Below are 21,332 nucleotides of genomic sequence, written 5' to 3' on the forward strand. Positions count from 1 at the left end.
GTGTAGAGTGCACCAGCACCAGGCCAGCGGCTATTAGTTCATCATCATTACTGTAAAACTAACTTGATAAACGTTTTATGATTTATGTGACTTGGAAATGCTTCCTTAGATCTAAGAAGAGGTTCCACATTAGAATTCAGCTTTTGCCTTTGGTATCTAACTAGTTCAGTTCGGGAAACCCACTCACAAGGGGGGCCCCTCCTTATAAGTAACCCGTCCCCCTTATAAGTAACCCCGTCCCCCTTATAAGTAACCCCCGGGGCACCCCTTATAAGGAGTCTCCACGCTTTTTTGCAATGCAACGCGAAAATGAAAGGACTGCGGCAATTCGCTTGATTATGTCCATAAAGCTTCACAAGTTTCCTAGTTACTCACGAAATTTGAGCAAAATCGGTTTGAGGCATCATATCTAAAATCATGGATTTAAATGCGATGTCAAACGACCCATGCGAATGCTGAAATGCGAGCGATTACTGGCGCGAGTGTCGCCAGGAGCGGCGGCGCGGCAATGCTTGAGTGCAGACGTGGCGACTGAGCTCGTGAGTTGTTAGTGATACATTAGTGATTCATCGATCAGTATTTCGTAAGTATTACATGCGCTTATTTGCATGTTCTGTTAGAGATACATAGGCCTACGGCAATAATTTTTTTTCAGTGATTTTCAGTGATACGTAGGTGTTACAAGCGCGAAACATGCGTCATTTATGTCTGCTAATCGTCAGTGGAGAGTCGTTGGTGAACGCGATAGCGGCAACATTTTTACGAACAATCGCTGATATTCCACGCATATTTCGCGCATTGTTTGCGTAAGAACCACGCAAACTAGGCAAAAATTACGTGAAACAGCGCAGTACTGCGTAAACTTTTACGCAAAGCCGAGTTTTGAGCTCCTCAAAACCTGGAATTGCGTTAAGTGCCGATCCGGCGTACATCGGCTGACAACTACGAAGGTTCCACGTTCAGACAAACTCATGAAATGCGCAAATCGCGCATGTATCGCGTAAAATAAGGCTCGAATTTCTTCCGTGATTCATGCGTTTACGCAACTTTTGGGCAGTGTGACAGGTCCTCAAAGGCCAGGTTTTTGAGCAGCTCAAAACTCGGCTTCGCGTAAAAGTTTAGGCAGTATTGCGCTGTTTTACGTAATTTTTGCGTAGTTTGCGTTGTTCTTACGCGAAAAATGCGCGAAATATGCGTGGAATATCAGTGATTGTTTGCGAAAATGTTGGCGCTATCACGTTCATGTGCGATTCATACGCAATTCATTGTGATATATAAAGCGCAGATTATGCGTGATTTTCCGTGGACCTCTGTCGTCGCGCACAACCACGAATTCGCCCTATTTGGGGCCTTTGCGTGCCTATGCGCTGAAAGTGCGTGGTTTAGTGATTTTTGAGTGATATTTCCGTAGTTCTTGCGCAATTCATCGGTGATTTTCAGCGCGTAAATCAGAGAAAATTCTCAACGGACAAGCACGCAAAACCAAATTTCTTGCGTGATTCATGCAAACTTACGTGACTTGTGGGCAGTGTGACCGGGCCTTGAGGGTCGGGACTTGGCCGGGGCTTTCTATGCAAATATGCCCGACTTGTCGGGGACTTGGCCGGGGATTTCTGCACAAATATTGCCCAGACTGTCGGGGAATTGGCCGGGGATTTCAACTTCAATTTTGCCCGGCCTGCCGGGGACTTACCGGGGGATTTCCGTGAAAATTTTGCCCGACCTGTCGGAGACTTGGCCAGGACTTGGCCGGGTAGTGTAACATCCCAAAATTGCAAGTGGGATGCAAGTCCCGGCCATCCCCGGGTACCCAGGGGCCGGGACTACAATTGAAAAGTGCATAAGGATGGAAACACTTTTCCTTGAGCAAGCCGCCCATAATTTGACCGTAACGCTGTCCAAAATTTGACCTCCCGCTACATGTAAAACCTATGGCTATGCCTTTTGCGTGTAGTAGAATTTTGGCACGGGAGGTCGAACCTTGGACAATTTGCTTTAATGACAGATTGTGTTCCAGGAAAGAGTGTGTCGCATGCATGGCAGATTGTTGTTACAGCGCTTCCCTGCGCCTGGCAGATTGTAGTTAGGGCACTTCCCTGCGCATGGCAGAATGTTGTCAACCCTATGCGCACTCCCACACCACACAGTAGCACCCTAGTAACGACAATCTGCCATGCGTATGACAAGTTTTAACTTCTAGATATCAAATGTATCCCCCATCCACTAGCAGTAGCACCATTTATTACCTGACCTAGGATTCTAGGAATGACTCCAGGTTCCGTGTTACTCTAGTAGTAGGAGGAGGACACCGAGCATATTCACTTCTAGTTGTCAAAAAAACATTGTGCAAACCATTTGGCTTGGCCCATCTCACCCTGACTCTTAAAGGACAAGTTCACCTTCATAGACATGTGGGTTGAGTGAATGCAGCAATATCAGTAGAGCACATCAATGAGAGTTTGGGGAAAATCGGACAATCCGTTCAAAAGTTATGAATTTTTGAAGTTTCTGCTTAGTCACGGCTGGATGAGAAGACTACTATAGCTTGTGATGTCATATGAGTACAACTATATAAAGAAAGTATAAAGACAATTCAAGATATTCTCACTTTTCTCACATAATAAAAGGACACTCGACTTCTCTCTTTCAGAAAGCAGGGGAAATAATATTACCCCTAACATTAGTCAGTAACATGTCGAAGAAATGTGCACTTTATTCAAAAAGTTAAGTTTTGTGAAATTCTCTTTTTATTTTCCTTACATTGTTGTACGCATGTGACATCATACACTATAGTAGTCTTCTCCTCCAGCAGTGATTGCACAGATACTTTAAAAGTTCATAACTTTTGAACGGATTGTCGGATTTTCACCAAACTTTCACTGATGTGTTCTACTAATATTGTTGTTTTCACTCAAACCACATGAATATGAAGGTGAACTTGTCCTTTAAAGGTGCATAGTCCCGGTAGTGTAGAGGGCGCTGTTGATGATACTGCCGATCACCGTTAGCATTGATACAAAGATTACCAAAGTTGAGCTGTCATCAAGAGTAAAGTGCGTAGGTTTTGCTAAGTAACGTTGCTTTCATTGTCTTCTCTGCACATCGCGCAGTCTGTAGTAATGCCAGGGTGCGTGCATATGTGCTTGTTATTATGACATCACAAAAGAAGTTTGCTTAAGCTGTCATCCCCCTCAGCCGAATCATGAGCCGAACTGTGATCCGACCACTGACTACAGTGAATCGGACTTCTTCGGACTTGGGGAAGTGGGCCACAGCATAAGCGCTAAAGAGGAGTCGATAGCGTAGGTCTCTATAGGACACTTGCGCCGTGTGCCCGCGTACGCGTTTGACTAAAACACCGGGACCATGCACCTTCAAAATTGATAAATGATACAGACCCTGTATGTGATTTACCCAGTGTGAAAGTAGGCCCTAATCAGCAATGGGTCTGAACTGAATTACAATTGTAGATGACAAAACAAATTGATGCAGGTGTACATGTATAATTTATATCACACCCCCCCCCCCCCCCCCAAAAAAAAAAAGAACAAACAAACAAACAAACAAACAAAGCAAGAAACGAATCTAAAACACTGACAAATGTACATACACACACATGCATTCACAAAATTCAGCAAGGTAAGAATGGGATGTAATTCTTCCCCGACTGAATCAAGGATCAAGTTTGTTTGTTACAGGCCAGTACCCTTACATTTCACTTGTATTCTAGTTGCTGCAGGAAAGCTGACTCCTGCTGTTTGGCATTTAGCAGTTTGTAACTTATTCTAATCTACTAGGTCTATTTCATTAATAAGTGACTGTACTGTCAACTGTTCATAGTCTGACTCGTGCAAATATGCTGTCAAGTAGTCATTCATTCATCCATTCATTTGTTCATTTATTTGTCTAATCTAAAACAGTACAAATCAAGACAGAGGAGCATTAAACATTAAGGCCAGAAAGAAAGAAAAATGCATTTCAACAATGAAATATTTATATATTTACCAAAACACACACAAAGACAATCAATTACATATAAATGCAAAATACATTAGTTGGAAGAACCCCCTCCCCCCCCCCACACACAAACCCCTTGTACCGTAACCTATTTTCACACACACTCACTATATCCCCAAACCGCATTATCAAAAGAGAATATTTGAGAGAAAAAACTTGGCAAAAGAAGAAAGGGAGTCTAGTGATTGTTACAATGATACTTTTGTTAAGTGCACTGTGTATAGTAATGGCTTTTGTGTGTGAAGTAATACTGAGTAATAAGTACCTGGTATACAGTAAGAGTGTTTTACTGGAATTTGCTATGTTACTATTACCACGATTTGTGATTTCATGTTCTCTTTACTCTCCCTTCTTTTTATCAGCATGGGAACAGCGACCCATACTGCTTCGTTGAATTCTTCGATAACATCTCCGCCAATACAGCTCTAGGGGCCATGAACGGGAGACGGGTCTTTGACAAGGTGAGTGTCCATCATCGGGAGGAGGGTGGAACACAGATTGTGGGCAAGTGGTCAGTGTGGTTTGAGATACGGCATGTACATGTATTGTTGTGTAGTGTGTGTGTGTGTGTTTGTGTGTGTAGTGACAGAAATTATAAGCATCCATGTTCTTGAGAATGATAATGACATGGTGGATGAATTGAATTGATTTGTGTTGATATGATTGATTCAATAGTCCTCATAAAGCCTAGAAATTTAGCCTCCTCTGGCTACAAAATTGGCAACATTTACCATGACAAATATTTACAGAACATATGGAAGGACCTTTAGAAACAAAAACATGTGAGTAAATATGTTCGATCACTGTAAGCAACATACCCATAAACACCAAATCCAGCCAGAGGTTTCTATGATGAAGGAAAACATACACAGATCAGGATGGGAAACTTGGGAAGTGTTAACAGCAAGGAAGATGCAAGTTTAGAAAAAAATACAAAAAAATGAATGGTCGTCACGCCGCTGCATCCTCATTTATGTGTTATAGCAATGTCTGATGATAATATGAAGTAAAAATGAAATATCTATGATTACACTGGAAATTTTCATTTTGAGGTGGCATCCCACCTGTGTGATTGGATGAAACTGAAACTGTGTTCGCTTGAATGAGCATGCACCAAGAATGCTTCAGGGCCAATTAAAAGGACCTTGCCAGTACCCCCAAGCGGAAGTCATATCCTGGTGAGAACAATTTCCACTGGGAGCACAGGACAAGTCAACCCTCAGAGGACCAATATTTAGCCAGGGCTGCACACTAACCCCTTTCTCTGCTGGTCCAACCTGTTTGTCAGACCAGTAGCTAACCATTTTTTCCATTTTTCACTGATCCATTCCTGAAAAAGTTACTGATCCGACAGTAATTTTTCCTTGTCCTGGACCGTCAGACCAGTGCCAGTGTGCAGCCTTGATTTAGCATGCTGATAAGTTCATGTTCATACAGGTCACTGATCAATGGTCATGACGGGGTGGAAATGCTGTCATATTGATTGAGTGGTTGTCATAGAACAGGGAGTGAAAAGCTGTGTGTTAAATTTGTACTGCTGGCACACTCCCCCAAAGAGGACAACCACTGTAAACATGTTATCACACACTTGTAGAAAAGGTTCACACACTCAATAAGAGACGATTATTGTGGAGCAAACCATGCATCCAGTAATTACTAGATGCATGGTTTTCATCTATGGCAAACCAAAAGGAAATGCATTCAGTAAATTTTTCATCTGGTTACATTAAAAAAAAATGGATTTCTGGCAAGAGGATTGCACCCCCCCCCCCACCCTTCTATGAATAGTGTGCATGTGGTTACTATGGAATTTAGCCTAAACCCCCATCGGCTCTACCTCGTGGGTTAAGCATTCCATAGTAACCTTATGAACACAATTCCAACTGCAATGCACTCAGGCCTGTGCATCATTTGTATACTGCTAGGTAATTGGATAGTGTTGGGTAGAGCATTTCTTGCCTGATTAAGCTTAATACCCGATCAAATAGAGATCATGTTTCATTCACATCATAGATGCCACACTAAATGTGCACCTACAAGTATTTGTCTACAGCCTTTGCAGAAACCCAAAATTCCCTTGTGCAAGAGAACTTTACAAGTCTTAAAAAGTATGCCTAAGTGCTTTATCAGAGATTCTACAGAATTACATTTACAGAACTACACCCATTTTGAGCACTTTCTGCAGGAAAGTATAGAAGTTTATCAGGTTTGTCCCTTTATCTGGTTTATAATAACTGCACTTTGACACCTGACATAATATCATATTTAGAACATTACAGCAACACTTTTAATCCATGTATGAGAGTGACTGCAGAGTGATTGTAAGAATGTTCTCTGTTTTCTTTGAATGTAGCATGTAGTAAAAACCAGATCACCCTTGTGTGAATTATGTCTGATCGCAATGCTTGATATGAGAGCAAACAATCAACTTTCTCAGATATTTATTTGGAGAAAGTGAAGATTTGGATGATACATGTAGTTTCTAAATGATTGTTTACATTTACTTGAGATATATGTAATTTGAACTTATGAGCATGTATATTTTGCTGAGCATGGCGCTCTTCGTGTCTAATGTGAACACCACTGCTTTTTAATCTGGTAATGAATTGTTGTGCCAAGTCTTGGAACTTCTCTCTGTAGAAACTTTTTCATGACAGTGGGTTCGTCACTAATTCTCAAACTGGCTACGATGCCATGTTCTTCCAGTAGGTTGGGTATGGAGCATACTGTATATGAAGCCCTTGCTCATCCAGTGTTTTGAGCGTGGTTCTGTGGCCTGGAGCCCCTGTAGTGCTACAGTGTTGCAAGAACTGCTTCAGGGACTGCTTGTCATGTGCAGTAGGGCTACAGGTTGGGTTGGTCAGCTTTTGCACTTGTATCCAGACTGGGATGGGACACCCTTCACACATACACACTGACTCCTAGCACAGTCTACCTTGTTCAGCATGGTGGACACGGAGTAACCACTCTTCCAGGGTGTTCAGACGCAAAAAATTTATACTAGAATGGTATAGCTATACCAAAATGGTATAGCTATACGATGAACGCTGACTATCGAAACAACGTATAACGAAACGAGGTATAGCGAAACGACGGTCAGAGCATCGTTTCGAACTAGAACTTGATAACGAATCAGCATTTCATCATGTCCATTATGCGTCTGAACGTATGGCAACCATAGAACGGTAAAACTGGACAGGCTTAATGGGAGCGCGCACGGAAGGTGGTCCCATAGCTGTTACTCATTGACCACAACAGCATGTGCCATGGGAAACTGCACATCTATACAACATTTTCCAGAACGGTCGAGATTAGCGTCTGAATGATCTGTCGGCTATACCATGATTCTTTATACATTGTACATCATTTTTCTACATTTCTTTATGAAGTTTTGGTATAAACTGACTTGCATCTGAACAGGGGGTTCATCTCTCAAGCGCCATAAACATATAATTTAGTGAACAACAATTATTATCTTGACTATTTGCAGGACTTTCCTCAGGCTGCAAAGGACCCATGATAAATGATTAGGGTTTTCAGCTTTTCCATAAACCTTTAGGGTCTGGATACATTGACCCTCCACTGCTGTCCCTGCACTGGCTACCCACATGTTTCAGAGAGTTGCTCTACCAGCAATTGGGCGAAACAGCCCCAGTAGGGTCCATAATGCTGTCATTCTGGGGGCCCTATTTTACTTGCATGCTACAGGAATATCTCTGTCTTTGATATGAAAAAACAACAACAACAAAATCCTCTAGTACATGTACCTGCGATTCACTCAGTCCCATTCATTGTTGGACAGTGACTTCACTGAACCAACCTTCCCAGTCTAAAGTGTACAATCTGTGTTAAGGATCGCCTCATCGAGGTTCGAGATCTGAGGCACAGATGAAAATTGTAAATGCCTATTTTAATAGCAGAGAACCTACATAATTGTACAAATGAAAGACTTGTGTCAGATCTGTTAATCTCTGGTACACATAAAAACAAATGATCGTCAAGTATCTTATACTGTACGAGCTGAAATTTTTGCGTACAGATATTTTCGCGAATTGCTACTTGGAGGACATTTTCGTGTGTTGTTAATTTCGCGGTTGCGAGGGTCTAACTGAACTTAGTTATTCGCGCGTTGTTATTTTCGCGTGTTGTTATTTTCGCGGTTCAAAAGGCGAGTCGCGAAATTCGCGAAAATGAAACCACCGCGAAAATTTCAGCTCGTACAGTAGTCAGAGATGTAGTATACTCACTGATCTGAAGCATATTGCCAGACATTTAGACATAAAATCCAGTGCCTGAACAACTCCCTAGTTTTGTGATTTTACTCTTTTTGTGTGTGAAAAATGAGCTGCAAAATAGCTGCAGAATTTAAAAAAAAAAAGAGTTTGATGATGCTCATGGTGTGCTGTTAAAATTCCTTTCTACTAAACATTAATAGTGATAGATTAATACACTATTGTGAGCCTATTTTTCTCATAGTGTGGTCAATACACATGTCTGTGGCTAAGCTAAAGTTGATTCAGCAGTCTTTTTTACTTACATTAGTTACACTCAGGACTAAGTGACACAAGAGTCGCTACTGTAAATGGTAATATTTTAGTGCAATTAATTTTCGCACTGAGAAGCTCCAAGACATGTTCACAGATTCTTGAATTCACGATGGGCTATTGCTTTATATGGTATGTTTTCATCCATTCACAGAAATGTTGTGCTGCCCAGTCCGTTTGGATGTACAATTTACGGCCTGTACAGAAACTATGAGTACTGAGCTCACACACAAAATGATTTACATGAATACTACTAAACTTTTGAACAGATTGCCTGATTTTCCTCGGACTTTCACTGGTGCTGTTTTACACTGCTGCATTCTATCAATCCACATGAAAGGAGAATGTGTCCTTGCTGCTGCTTTGACAAGAGCTTTAAATGATGACATAGTTTTGCCATACAAGGAAGCCAAATTATTTGACTTCGAAACTTCAACTTTTATTTCACATGACAATGTGTGTGTGTATAAAAAACACAGGTTAAAGTGAAACTTGTAGGACTTTGATATTTAATCACATTACCAGGCATGGTCCTTGGGCAAAGTGAATGGAAATTTCCATGATAGTTAGAACATTGTGTCTTGTATATCCCCTATTAAAGAGTGGGCAAATTTACTGGTTTCATTTTCATATTTTCCAGGGATGGCTCTCTAGGTAGGAAACAGTCCTTGCCATTTCCTGGTTATTCCGGGAATAGAAGAACATACAATGCATGGTTAATGAGGAAGAAGCGGATATTGAGCCTTTTAGCGATTATATGTTCGTTTTATATTCTGGAAGCAGTGGAAGCATTTTATTATGTAGCTGTATTGCTATGGCAACCAATGAATAATAGTTTCGCCTTCCTTGCAAATGCCCGCGGACTATAGGTGACCAACCTCTAGATCTTTATAGAGTCTTACTGTTTTTACTGTTCTGGTGGTTTGGATGTATTGTATTGCTGTAAAGTATTGTATGCGGGGGAGGGGGGGGGGCAGTGTTTTTGCCATTCTTTGTGACTGCCCAGTGTAGCTAAACACAGTGACATTATTCTATAGCTCCTGTCAAGTAATAAAAATTTATGAATATAAACAATGATCATGATGATAATATACTATACTAACAAAAGTAATGATAATGATAAACTGTACCATGCAGTGAGTAGGAATGAGAACTTAAAGGACAAATTTTGATCCAATCAAATTGGTTTGCATCGGCCTGTACAGTTACGATGTTAAAGGTTCCGTTTACCTTTGGGAACAGTGATATAAAAGATTTTCAAGATATGACATTGAATGCATATGTGTACATGTAGATCTGTTGTATCACAAAACATCCTGTCATATAAAATTTTCGCAATAAAACCTAAAATATAAGGAGATATTTTTCTCAATAAACCGTAACTATAGACGGTTTAGTCTGTAAGCATTTTTATTATAACTATTGTTCACATTTTGTATATTTAACAATACTTATGCTAGATGACTCGAACCGGGTCGATACGGTTTTAATTCCTTGTGGACCCGGTACGAAATCTGGCCGTGTGTGACTGTAGCATAAATTACCCTCCATTCCGGGACTATTCCGGCTCATTTTCATCCGGATCAAATCCGTTTTGTGACCCGGCTGTGTGTGACTTGAGCATTAACATCAATTTTACTGTGGTTGTTTCTATCCCTAACTCACATTTAAGAACTATTTTAAAGCACTAATGCTGGGTTTTTGTTTCATCTGCAAATGGTAAATTATGCCTTTAAAGGCATTATTTGCTATTTTCAGGTGACACAGAAACCCAGCTTTAGTGCCTCCAAATAGTTCTAAAATGTGAGTTTGGGACAGAAACAACCAGTGTAAAAATGTTAATCAGTATAATAAATTTTAAGGATTGTTAAACATACAAAATGTAAACAATATTTATAATAAAATTGCTTCTAGAAAAAACTGTCTACAGTTATGGTTTATTGAGAAAAATAGTGATATCCCCTTATATTTTAGGCTTTATTGCAAAATTTTTATATGGTAGGATGTTTTGTGATACAACTGACCTACACATGCATCAAATGTGATACCTCAAACATTTTAAATCACTGCTCCCAGTGGTAGATAGTACCTTTAATTACTGACAGTAGTAAACAACTATTAGAAGAAAAATATTTTCAGACTTGTAGATTCTCTTTTTTTTTCACCATTTCGTGTGGGAGATATGTAAAATCACATCATTATGTAATGAGGGAAAAATTCCCTTTATGACTGCTCAAGTCAAAGATACTTTCTCTCTTGAAATCCACTAAGACAGAGTAAGACTTGTTCCTGCAAATAAGTAAAAAAAAAGAAAAAGAAGATGATTTCTTTTTCAATATTCAGAGAGCAGGTACAATGTTTATTTCACAAGTGACATGCAGGCACACAACTGATACTGCCACAGTAACTTGCCCATAGGAAATGCTATAGAACATTTATATTAGTTATTGAACCAATCACCAAATAGACTTGCATTTTTTTAAGGTCCAGATTGGGTTCTTCCTTTGCTCTTGCATAATTTTCCTTTTTCTGTTTTGTTGGCTTGGGTTCCCATATGGATTGAGTGCAGCAATGCCAGAAAAAGGCAGGGATATGTTTACCATGGTTTTTCCCCTTCTGTGCATTTGAGCACACAAAAAGAGTGGACGTGTTGGCATGTGTGAAAAGTGAAGTGGCACCCATGTGTTCAGTTGTGTACTGAGTGGTGGATGGTATTAGTACTGTACCATACTTGGCAGACCTACTGCTGTGCGAATAATACAAAGGACCAGGCTCATATGAGTAATACAATCGAGCAGCTGGCTCTATCAGGCCATCAGATGCTTTTTCCCAACTGTGGGGGATTTAGCCAAAAATATTTTTTAGCTGTTTACAACCTGTGTCTACTTGTGTTTGTGTACATGTGTGTGCGCAGGCACTTGCCTATTTGAGTGTGGTATGAAATTGTTTCATGTGCATTTGCATTGTGTGCAGGGCCCCATTGCATTAAGAATAAAGATTATGGTAACTTTAAATGGTACTCTTACTCTGCAGTCAATGGCATGCATGGTAACTTCCATACAACACTAATTCCGTAGCCAGTCAAAACCAAATCACTGATGGCTACCATTGATTGCAAAGTTACCAGTAATTATAGAGTTACCATAGTTTTATGCAACAGGGGCCAGGTCGTCACTAACAGTAACAAGGTAAACAGGCTTTTTAAAGCCTGTTGTGAGATGCAAACCACTCTCTTTGAACTTGAGGTCGAAACCTGCATACATGTATTTACTAGTAAACTATGCACAGTCTGAGCAAGAAATATCTTTGGAAACAGGTGACGCCAAGTTCACTGTACTACAGAGAGCCTTGTGCTACTAGGTTTCAAAATATGACATTCTATCCTTTGGCATTTTTGAGTTTGATTGTATCAGAGCTGGTGACTGTAACAGCACATTGTATGGTACAACAGTATTAATCCGTCTTAAATGGCGTCACAGCAGTGTAAAGCTTGGGCGTAAATGAAGTCAGGATCCCGATGAATACCTAGGCATACACTGACCTGAAGCCGTGGAGGTCGTGCACAGGTCAGCGTGCCAGCTGTGTGACACATCTCTGTAGGATTATGAAGGCTGCCACATCGGCAGGAGATAGAGTCATCACACTTCTATGATAGTCTCGATTTATGATACCCGCATATTGCTGGTTCTGTTGCAGGGCTCAAAAAACAACAAATATCAGTATTGAGCAACCACAAATATGCAGGCGTGATTTTTATGTTGACTGAGTGTAGAGAACCCAGATTTCTAGTTTGTGGCATGTTCAGTATTAATTATCACTAGTATGCTTTATGAGGTCCTCAAACAAATGAACGTTACCAAAAAAACATGCATGCCTTGAACACGCATAGCCATATCGTATGATTCTGGGCATTGTAGAATAAGTGATTCTCCACAAACCACAGCCAGACCCTCAGTAATTTGAGGGTGAAATCCCAGCCGAAGATCTCCAGACATCTGTGGTGCAAACTGCACAGGATGTTATTAATTGAGATTTTGTAGATCTATTATAGTTGATATGTCAGTCGGTAGGCGTGGTGAAACTGCCTACAGTCAAGATGGCTCGACCTCTCCTTTGCCTCTCGATTCCATGTCATGTGTCCCTTGTTGTGTCCAGCAAAGACTTGGGTGGGCCTGGGGCCCGATGTCGGAAAATGTCTTGTCTCTCTCTGGGGCGGAAGAGCTCCAATGGGGAAATAGCGGACTGCAACACAAAGAGGACTGCCAATTCTGCATACCAAGAACATGCCCATCTGGCCCAGGTCCAGAATTTTAGCTGGATGGGCCAGACACCGTACAAGCTTTTCAATTTACGTGCTAACATAGAGCAGCAAACATCTTTTGATTTCGTGCTTACATAGTTCCTAGTTCATAGTTTACGTGCTTACATAGAGCAGCAAACATCTTTTGATTTCGTGCGTCTGCATGTTTTGTTTTGTTTTTGTTTGTTATTAATGTGTTCAAGAACTTTTTTTAACTCCAGGGTAGCCTTAGTCAGCACTGCAGTCAAACTGTTTTTCTTGGAGGAACATAGAACAAGTGTGACATTGTAGAATAAACTGGGTAACCAATAATATGGGTATTGAGAAGGAACGGTAATTGTTGCTCTTCTAGGCAAACAGGAACATTGGTTACTGGTATAAAGTTACTTTGAGTACACATTTTAACTTGTTGGACAGGGTATTGGTTTAGATCTAAAGGAAGCCCTCCTCAGCGCATTATGTATTTTTATTGCAAGCGGTACTCTAAAAGGGCATCATAAATGGAAAATGGACTGCAATTATACATGTGAAGTCATGGTAACAGGCCAATTCAGTGCATTGTCAGTTGGTCACGTACCTGTTCACACAGAAGTGGGTTGCGTTTAACAAAAATACTGGATTTTGTCTGTTAGAGTATGTGCATGGCTCTGTCCCACAAAAAAACAAATTCCCCCAAACAAATCCCCGCTTGGTTGGATAGCAGGAAATTTTTTGTCTCTCCGGATCTGTCGTTGTACGGCGAGGACCCACTGTATTTTGTCCTTACTTTCTTTCATGCAGAGAGGAATGGCAGATGATCAGCAGGATTTGCTGCGCTGGTTTTGACCTTGACTAGCTGTGAACCATGCCAGAGTGATCATGATAATGTATTCACAGTGGGTTTTCGTAGCTCAGTATCAACAAAATCACCTATTTTTTTCCCCTACATGATTGGGTGGGGGGGGGGGGGGGAGGATGGAGAAGTACAAAGTTAATGATTATACCTTTAATTACATTGAGCTGCATAAAACTCGCGATGCACAAAGCCTAATGTATAATATTTGCTTGATAATATGGTATGAGTGCAAACTATCAATATTTTATGGCAGAGTGAGATTTTTTACCATTTTATTTCTTTACAGAAACGTTTGTAAATTTTTGTACATGTACATAAGAATGTCATATTTCAGACTGATTCAAGCTTCTGAGGATTTGTAGAAGTGCAATCTCATGCATATGACTTCACTGTCTCGTTGTGGCACTATACTGCACATTTATTTATATTATATCTATATCAGGGTTCATGTAGATGATGTGCACATTGTAGGTCACCTACTCAAACATGAACAGGTATTCAAACGGAGGGGGGGGGGGGGGTATTTTCCCTTCTCAAACATTCAAAGGCGTACCTTGCGAGTATAATGTTACATTGTATATGCTCATAGTTGCTCACGAGTTCATAAAAACTTACAAAGTCACATTTATCTATTTGTCATCCTTGATCTGATAATTATCATCATATAAGCTTTTAAAATTCAATTTTTACCAACTACTGCTACTACTGTACTACTGCTACTACTACTACTACTACTACTACTACAGTTACTGGTACACCTTGGTATTTTGCAGAGAAATCAGTATGTTGCATAACCTGTATAAATACTGTGTGCATAAGTATACAATGCCTGTTTGTTCTTTGCATACAAAAAACACATTGTGTACAGAAAGGTCCCTCTTGACATAATAGAGTGGGGTGAAACCCAAGTGAAGTAGATAATTTTGCATGCCTGCTTGAAAACCAATAAATTGCATCTAACCATTGTAGGGTTTTCCCCCAGGATGACTGAATAGAAATTATGTACTAGACATCAAGCAGTATCAATCATGTATGCTTGTTAACATCCTGTAATGATACAGATGGACAAGAATAATGAGGAAGAATCCTTGCTTTCAACTATTATGTGCAGCAAGTGTGAGTTTTTGAATGTTCTCAGTGAAGGCAGATGATTGTGAAAATCGTGTCCAGTACTGTATAGTGATTATGAGTGATTCATTTGACATGTTTCATTGCAGCAGTTTTGGAACAAATTAGGAGTGTCCCAAGTAATACCAAATGCTTCATTCTTACTCACTGGCTTGGTTTTCAAATTATGGAGAGACAGACCATGATCACATTGGACACAATCATGACAATAGTTACCCCGTCTGCCCCATCCATTGCTGGCGCCTAACCTGGCATGGCAGCTAGAAAGAAATGCGGTATGTGTTGAGGAAGATGAGGGTAGTGCAACTCAAGCAGCATTCAGCAGGTGAACAAATACTGCTTCATTAACTATTATCGGAACAAAATGTCAATACATGTATATCCAAAAGTGAAAGAGCATGGTTGTAATTGTTGCATACTCTTGCAGAGATCATATTACTCCTGTGAATTATATGTATGCATGGTGCATGCATGTTTGTAGAGGAATATTGATCGCTTATCAGAAGGTTCTTAAAAACTCACCCCCTAGATGAGAAAATATATGGTTACACATAGTTCTGGGTCCCGTTTTATCAAGAGATAAAATCGATGTTAAATTTCCTCATCACACAGGCTGCCATAGACTTACAGTTGAACCTCTCGTATCTGGACAAGTCGGGACCGGGGCTCATCCGGATAAGGGATTTGGCCGGATACGGGAGACTCAATGCTTTATACATGTGCATATACATACACATGTACTGATGTAGCCCATTGTAGTACCACATGTAGTAATGTGTATACTGCAACCTTTTCATTGTTACATTTGAGAGGACTCAAGCGCATAATCTGTCCATGTTCTTGCGATGATTTGGGGATGTTTGGGGATGTTAAAATGTCTGAAGGTAAGCAATTTGGAAGGAAATTTGATGTAATGTATGTTAATCATGTTGGAAGTAATATGTAATTCATGTGCGTTTGTGTAGGAGTTCTCAAGGAGTTGGGAATCCCCCTTTCCTCCCGTAATTCTAAAAATTTTTAAAAAAAAAATCACGGAGAGAATGCGTCCGTATAATAGAGAGATCCGGATAAAGGGAGGCCGGATAAGAGAGGTTCAACTGTATATAATCAATTTTAACTCTTCATAAAACAGGGCCCAGATAGATGGCTATCTTAATCAACATCAACTGTATATCGGTGATTTGCTTCCTTCGAAAAGCTAACACTGCATTTTTTTCTTTTTCAATGGCATACATGCAGTAACATCAAATATCAAAGACTTGGGTGCTATGACCATTTGACTCTGCTTATGATAGTGATCCGACGACATATGAAGTACTGTTTTAAAATCAGGACTATTTTTAAAATGAGAATTGGTGAGAAGGAATAGACTCCACATTACTGGTCTATGTGCTTCTGTATCATGTTTTCCCTGTTACCATGTTATTAACAGGTACCTTTATTCATCATAAATTAGTACTTTGCCAGTTTTACAATATTGAGGTTTGGAGTAGATTTCCCATTGATATTCCACTTTGCCAATATATTGATGGGAGTTTATCTTTTGGACAGTCTTTAGGACTTTATTATGAATGTGATTTATGATTTACCAGGCAAGTGCAGTTTCCTGAAATATACTGTATGTCTGTGTTGGCAGTCACCAGCACTCTTATGTTGAAAAGAAGGTAGATGTGAATAGCGCCATCTATTGTCATGATGGTGTAGCAGAAACTTTGACCCCCCTGCAGAAACAAATTTGCCATTAGCCTGGATGTCAGTAAGGACACGTGTACATAGCTGGTATGCTGGCTGGCTTGTGTACTGAAACTCTGTGAGATGGTGTTTGCTTTTGGAGACATATGTGTAAATGTTAATCTGGAAGCCTGCGTTTTGAGAGGAGGCCAACATGAAGAGTTCACTCTTAACCTTTCAGGGTGTGCATTGCCTAATGATTGCTCTCTGATATGTTTTTATTCTATTTTAGTAGTTTTTGAAGATAACCAACAAAATGACCTGCAAAACACTCACACACATACACAAACAGTACTCAGTTGCAGTCCTACTACCATGAGCAAGCATAGGTATTTTGACAACTGTTTAGTATTACTAGGTATGATCTCAGTTTAGGCTGGAGATTGCATTATTTGAAAATGAAGATTGCCAAATTGGCAAAATCAAGTGCATTGCATAAGTAAACGTAGTGTGACAGAACAGTAATCGCAAACATACTTCTGATGTTCTTAGCTGACACGTAGGCTATTTGCTCAGACATAGGAAATATATGGAAAAAATATGGTGCAAAGATATGGTGAAACTACACTGTGCAGGGCATTTCAAGAGATAATATCCACTTTGCCCCAGCTGTCATTTGGACGAGGGTCTCATGCTCGTAATAGTGGGCAAGGGCACATCCATTTTACTAGTCTAGCAGTGAGCGTATATTGCCCTGGGTTGGGCTAGGCAAATGGGCAAGTGGGACCGAAGCTCCGTGCTGTGTGTGTATGTTGCTGTAGGTTGGGCTACCATACCCTTTGAGTGCCGAGGCTTAACTTGCCACCTAAAGCTTTTTACATCTGCATTCAGTGGTAATTCACCCAAACTTGACATTGCTGTAAAGTTCAGCAGACCCACTCTGGTGAAACAATGTGCCTCAGTCCAACAGGAAGACCATGAAGACACATGAGGGATTAGGGGGGATTAGGTAATCTCTATTCATTGACAGCTGGTTTCCAGACATCTGAGCCAATCAATGAAGAAAGCACTCCAGCTTGGTACCAATTGGCAAATGAAGCACAGTAAAAGTTAACCCGTTGAGGACAAGTCCCAAGTACCCTTGGGCAAGTGTCTACGGGAAATGCATGTTGTAGCAAAATCAGTCCGTTCTCAGTGGGTTAGCCAGATTGTCCCCACTAACATACTGCTAGCCCCGGGCAACTAAAACTCAAGGATAAGCTAATGACATGCCATTTAAGCACTTACCAGTCGAATAGATAGTATCTTTGGAGAATTTGCTGGTCAGTATATTATAGCAATTTAGGAAGAACCATGTATTGCAGTACACTGGGCAAATAGACTTTCCATAATGCTGTCATGGTTCATGCAACTGTTCTCTTAATCTGAAGCTTGAGGTGTATTCTGTAATCAACCTGTGATTTGATTAATTGGATATATGCATCAGTGACTTTCATCCCACAATGCACTAGCATGATTCTGTTCAGTGTGGCTTCCTGCTGGCATTATTTTATAGAGTCATGAAAGCACCAGTTTCAGCACAAAGCCAAGTTTAATGCTGCCCCAAGGCATGTAAAGAAAACACTAAGCAAACTATGTTCAGCTGATGCTTAGGCCTTTGTACTATTATTACTGCAAGTGAAGGGAAATGATCCAGAAATAATTAACTTCATGCCCTATATGCAGTGAAGTTTTTGTATGAGTATTAATTGAGAGATTATTATCTCTTTTTTTTGGGGGGGGGGGGGGGTGGGAGGAGTAGTGAATATTGGAGAAGATAGATCCTGTACATGTATAGTTCACATGGAGAAATGGCACTGTGATTACCATCTGATGTGTGGATACTTATATTGATATGCTTAATAATTGATCATGTGTGTAAATGTAAAATGCCCAATATGGTATGTTCTTGTTCACTGGCAGTGGTAGCGCATGATGTTCAAGTTGGCATTTAAAGGGAACATAAACCCCAAGAGCAATGTAGACTGAGTGAAAGCAGCAACATTAGTAGAACACATCAGTGAAAGTTTGAAGAAAATCGGACAATCGATGCAAAAGTTATGAATTTTTAAAGTTTTGGTGTTGGAACCGCTGGATGAGGAGACTACTAGAGGTTATGACGTATGAGTGGACAACAATACCGAGAAAATATAAAGAAAATTCTACAAAAATCAATTTTTCATGAAAATTACAAATTCCATCAACTTGATATTGACATTATGTTAACAGGGGTCGCACTAAACTTTTTTTTTATAACTAGCCAGGCGGACTACTTAGAATCAATTTTGACACTGAAGCAATATTTTGGCTAGCCAGACGGACTAGTTACTTCAGAATTTTATGATTTTTAGCTAGTCCGACATGATTTTGGGTGGCCAATGGCCAGCGGACCATCGCCAATTTCGAACCCTGTGTTAAGGGTAGCAATTATTCCCCCTGCTTTCTGAAAGCGGTTGGTCCATTGCTCTTTCATAATTCTAGAAAAGTGATTTTTTTTTTAATTTCCTTTATATTTTCTTTGTACTGTTGTCCACTCATACGTCATATCCTCTAGTAGTCTCCTCATCCAGCGGTTCCAACACCAAAACTTTAAAAATTCATAACTTTTGCATCGATTGTCCGATTTTCCTCAAACTTTCACTGATGTGTTCTACTAATGTTGCTGGGCAATTCCGCAGTTAGGTGGACATGACATGGATAAAAGAAATGTGCCTTTTTATCTTACTCTTTAAAGTAGGCCCGCATAGAAATCTAAATTATGCATAAACCAGGGTCATATATACCTCATTATAACGAGGAAGTACCATAGATTCCACCTAACCATGTTTCGAATTCACCTAGAAACGCTTACCAATGATAGGCCCTTCTTAATAAAACGAATAACTAGTTTCAATAAAGCCAGAGAACAGCTCGTTTGTACTCTCAGCGGGGAGATGACGTCACCGTGATGAGGCCTCGATCTTATGCGAGAGAGCGAGCGCGAGCTAGCGCTAGCTAAGCGTATAGCTAGCTGTATACAAAGCCAAGCTAATACGTGTAGGATGCGAAGCCGACTAGACTTTCTTGTTGAAAATGGCAGAAGGTACCTCTGACTTGGATATCGAGGACCTCATTTTGGAATGTGATCCAGATTCGGAGGATTCGTTTGATGATTCGGACTCTTACGATAACGACCATGGGGAGATAGGCGAGTACGACGAAGATGAAAGTGACGTCGAAGGATCATCAGGCAGTGCAGGTGCAGTTGAACGCCAGCCTGTACCGTATCAAAACGAGCCTCTTCCTCGCAATCCCGCCGTGGCTGGCCGGGTAGTGGAGCGGGAGAGAGATGGCGACGAAGGCGCGGGTGAAATCGATCTCCGCAGTAGACTTGACCCAGCTAATGTTCAAAATTGGTAAGTTTTAGCACCATTTGTAGCAGATTTCATATCAAATTGAATAATGTGAAATGTGAGTATGTATTAGCCCAGCCACAGGCCATCAACATGAATTTGGGAAAGTATCAGAGTATAGAGACCTTTCGGTTTCAGTTCAATAGAACTAGAACAAGATTCAAGAAGTTCGATTGTGAGATTTTGAGTTTGGAATGAGAGCAAGGGCCTAACTGTTAGCAATTCAATTAGCATGACTTTGTCTGAGCTAGGGCCTAACTTTTTAGACTATGCCAAAATGGGGAAATTAGCAAAGGTAGTTTTGTTGTTGAATCAAGATATCTGGCCTCAAAATGCATTTTTGATTTGGACTTACCAATTAATACCCCTTGATTTAACGTACGCATAGAGGCCTTAATTGCATAGCCAAAAGAAATAGTACAGTATTGTAAGAAATTTAAACCCATAATACCCACCCCCCCAAAAAAAAAAAAATAATAATATAGTAAACAAAAGGTCAAAATGTACAAGGAAATATGTAAGAAATTCACACAAAAATGCATGAGACATATTATTAATGATACTGATTTTTTCCCTGTAACTTTTTGTTTGAATGTTAAAACGACCTTGGTGTTAATACGACCACCATGAGATTTATCTCGACCACAAAAACATTGAAAATCCATAAAGCAGATACCTTACCTGCAAAATTCAGCACAGAAACAACAGGGCCTGCAGCACAAGGGCCTCTAGCGGCAACGCTAGACCTTGGAGTCTGGATTTTCGTCTGGACTTTCTTCAAGTTCTGGCAGCAGGGCTAGGGCCATTCGGGGTATGTATTGCATACAAAACGTTTACGCTTTGCCTATTATTAGCGCTGTGCAAGTACAGCTGTCGACGGAGCGGCGAGTAGAATCTTCTCGGTCCTTGACTGCTCACTAGTCCTAGTCCTAGTTCTAGTCTAGAGTCTATATGTACTGAGTGCCGTTTTCTTCTAACTAGGCGTAAACCGTGATTGCCGTTGACTATTTTTTTGATTTAGATTTTAAGAATCTCTCAGTCCTCATCTTCGTTAGATAGTTTGAACTGTGATGTCGAACCATTAACTATCGCTCATCATCAATGCATAGTTACACTGTAGTGCAACGTTACTTTTTTTACACACAGTTTTCCATGGGCAGCACGTTCGGACAATGATGCCAATTTCATTTTGCATATCTGGAATATTCCCCACAAATTTGATCTGAATAAAAAGCTTTTGAAGAGATTCCTTTTAAAAATTAATAAATATTGTTTAACATGTTTATTTCAGCTCCATATTGCAATTTTACTAAATAACAGTTTTTGCAGTACTTCGTGTGAGATTTCATCAGTAAATTGACATGTATAGAACCTTTCTAGTTCGTTTTGCTAAAGTCAGTACATAT

At 40.2% G+C, this 21,332-nt stretch overlaps 1 protein-coding gene across 1 annotated transcript in view; it reads left to right on the forward strand.

Annotated features, from left to right (window-relative positions):
- The first annotated feature begins 4,361 nt into the window (after positions 1–4,361).
- Positions 4,362–21,332, forward strand: part of LOC139720676 (nucleolysin TIAR-like) — a 76,376-nt gene continuing 59,405 nt past the window's right edge. Inside the window, exon 1 of the mRNA XM_071632033.1 lies at positions 4,362–4,478. Coding sequence (XP_071488134.1) covers positions 4,452–4,478 — 27 coding nt within the window. The 5' untranslated portion in view covers positions 4,362–4,451. The remainder of the gene's footprint in view (positions 4,479–21,332) is intronic.

Source organism: Diadema antillarum, unplaced genomic scaffold (genome assembly GCF_040938485.1).
Source record: "Diadema antillarum isolate AM-2024a unplaced genomic scaffold, OU_Dant_1.0 scf00000131, whole genome shotgun sequence".
Lineage (NCBI taxonomy): Eukaryota > Metazoa > Echinodermata > Echinoidea > Diadematoida > Diadematidae > Diadema > Diadema antillarum.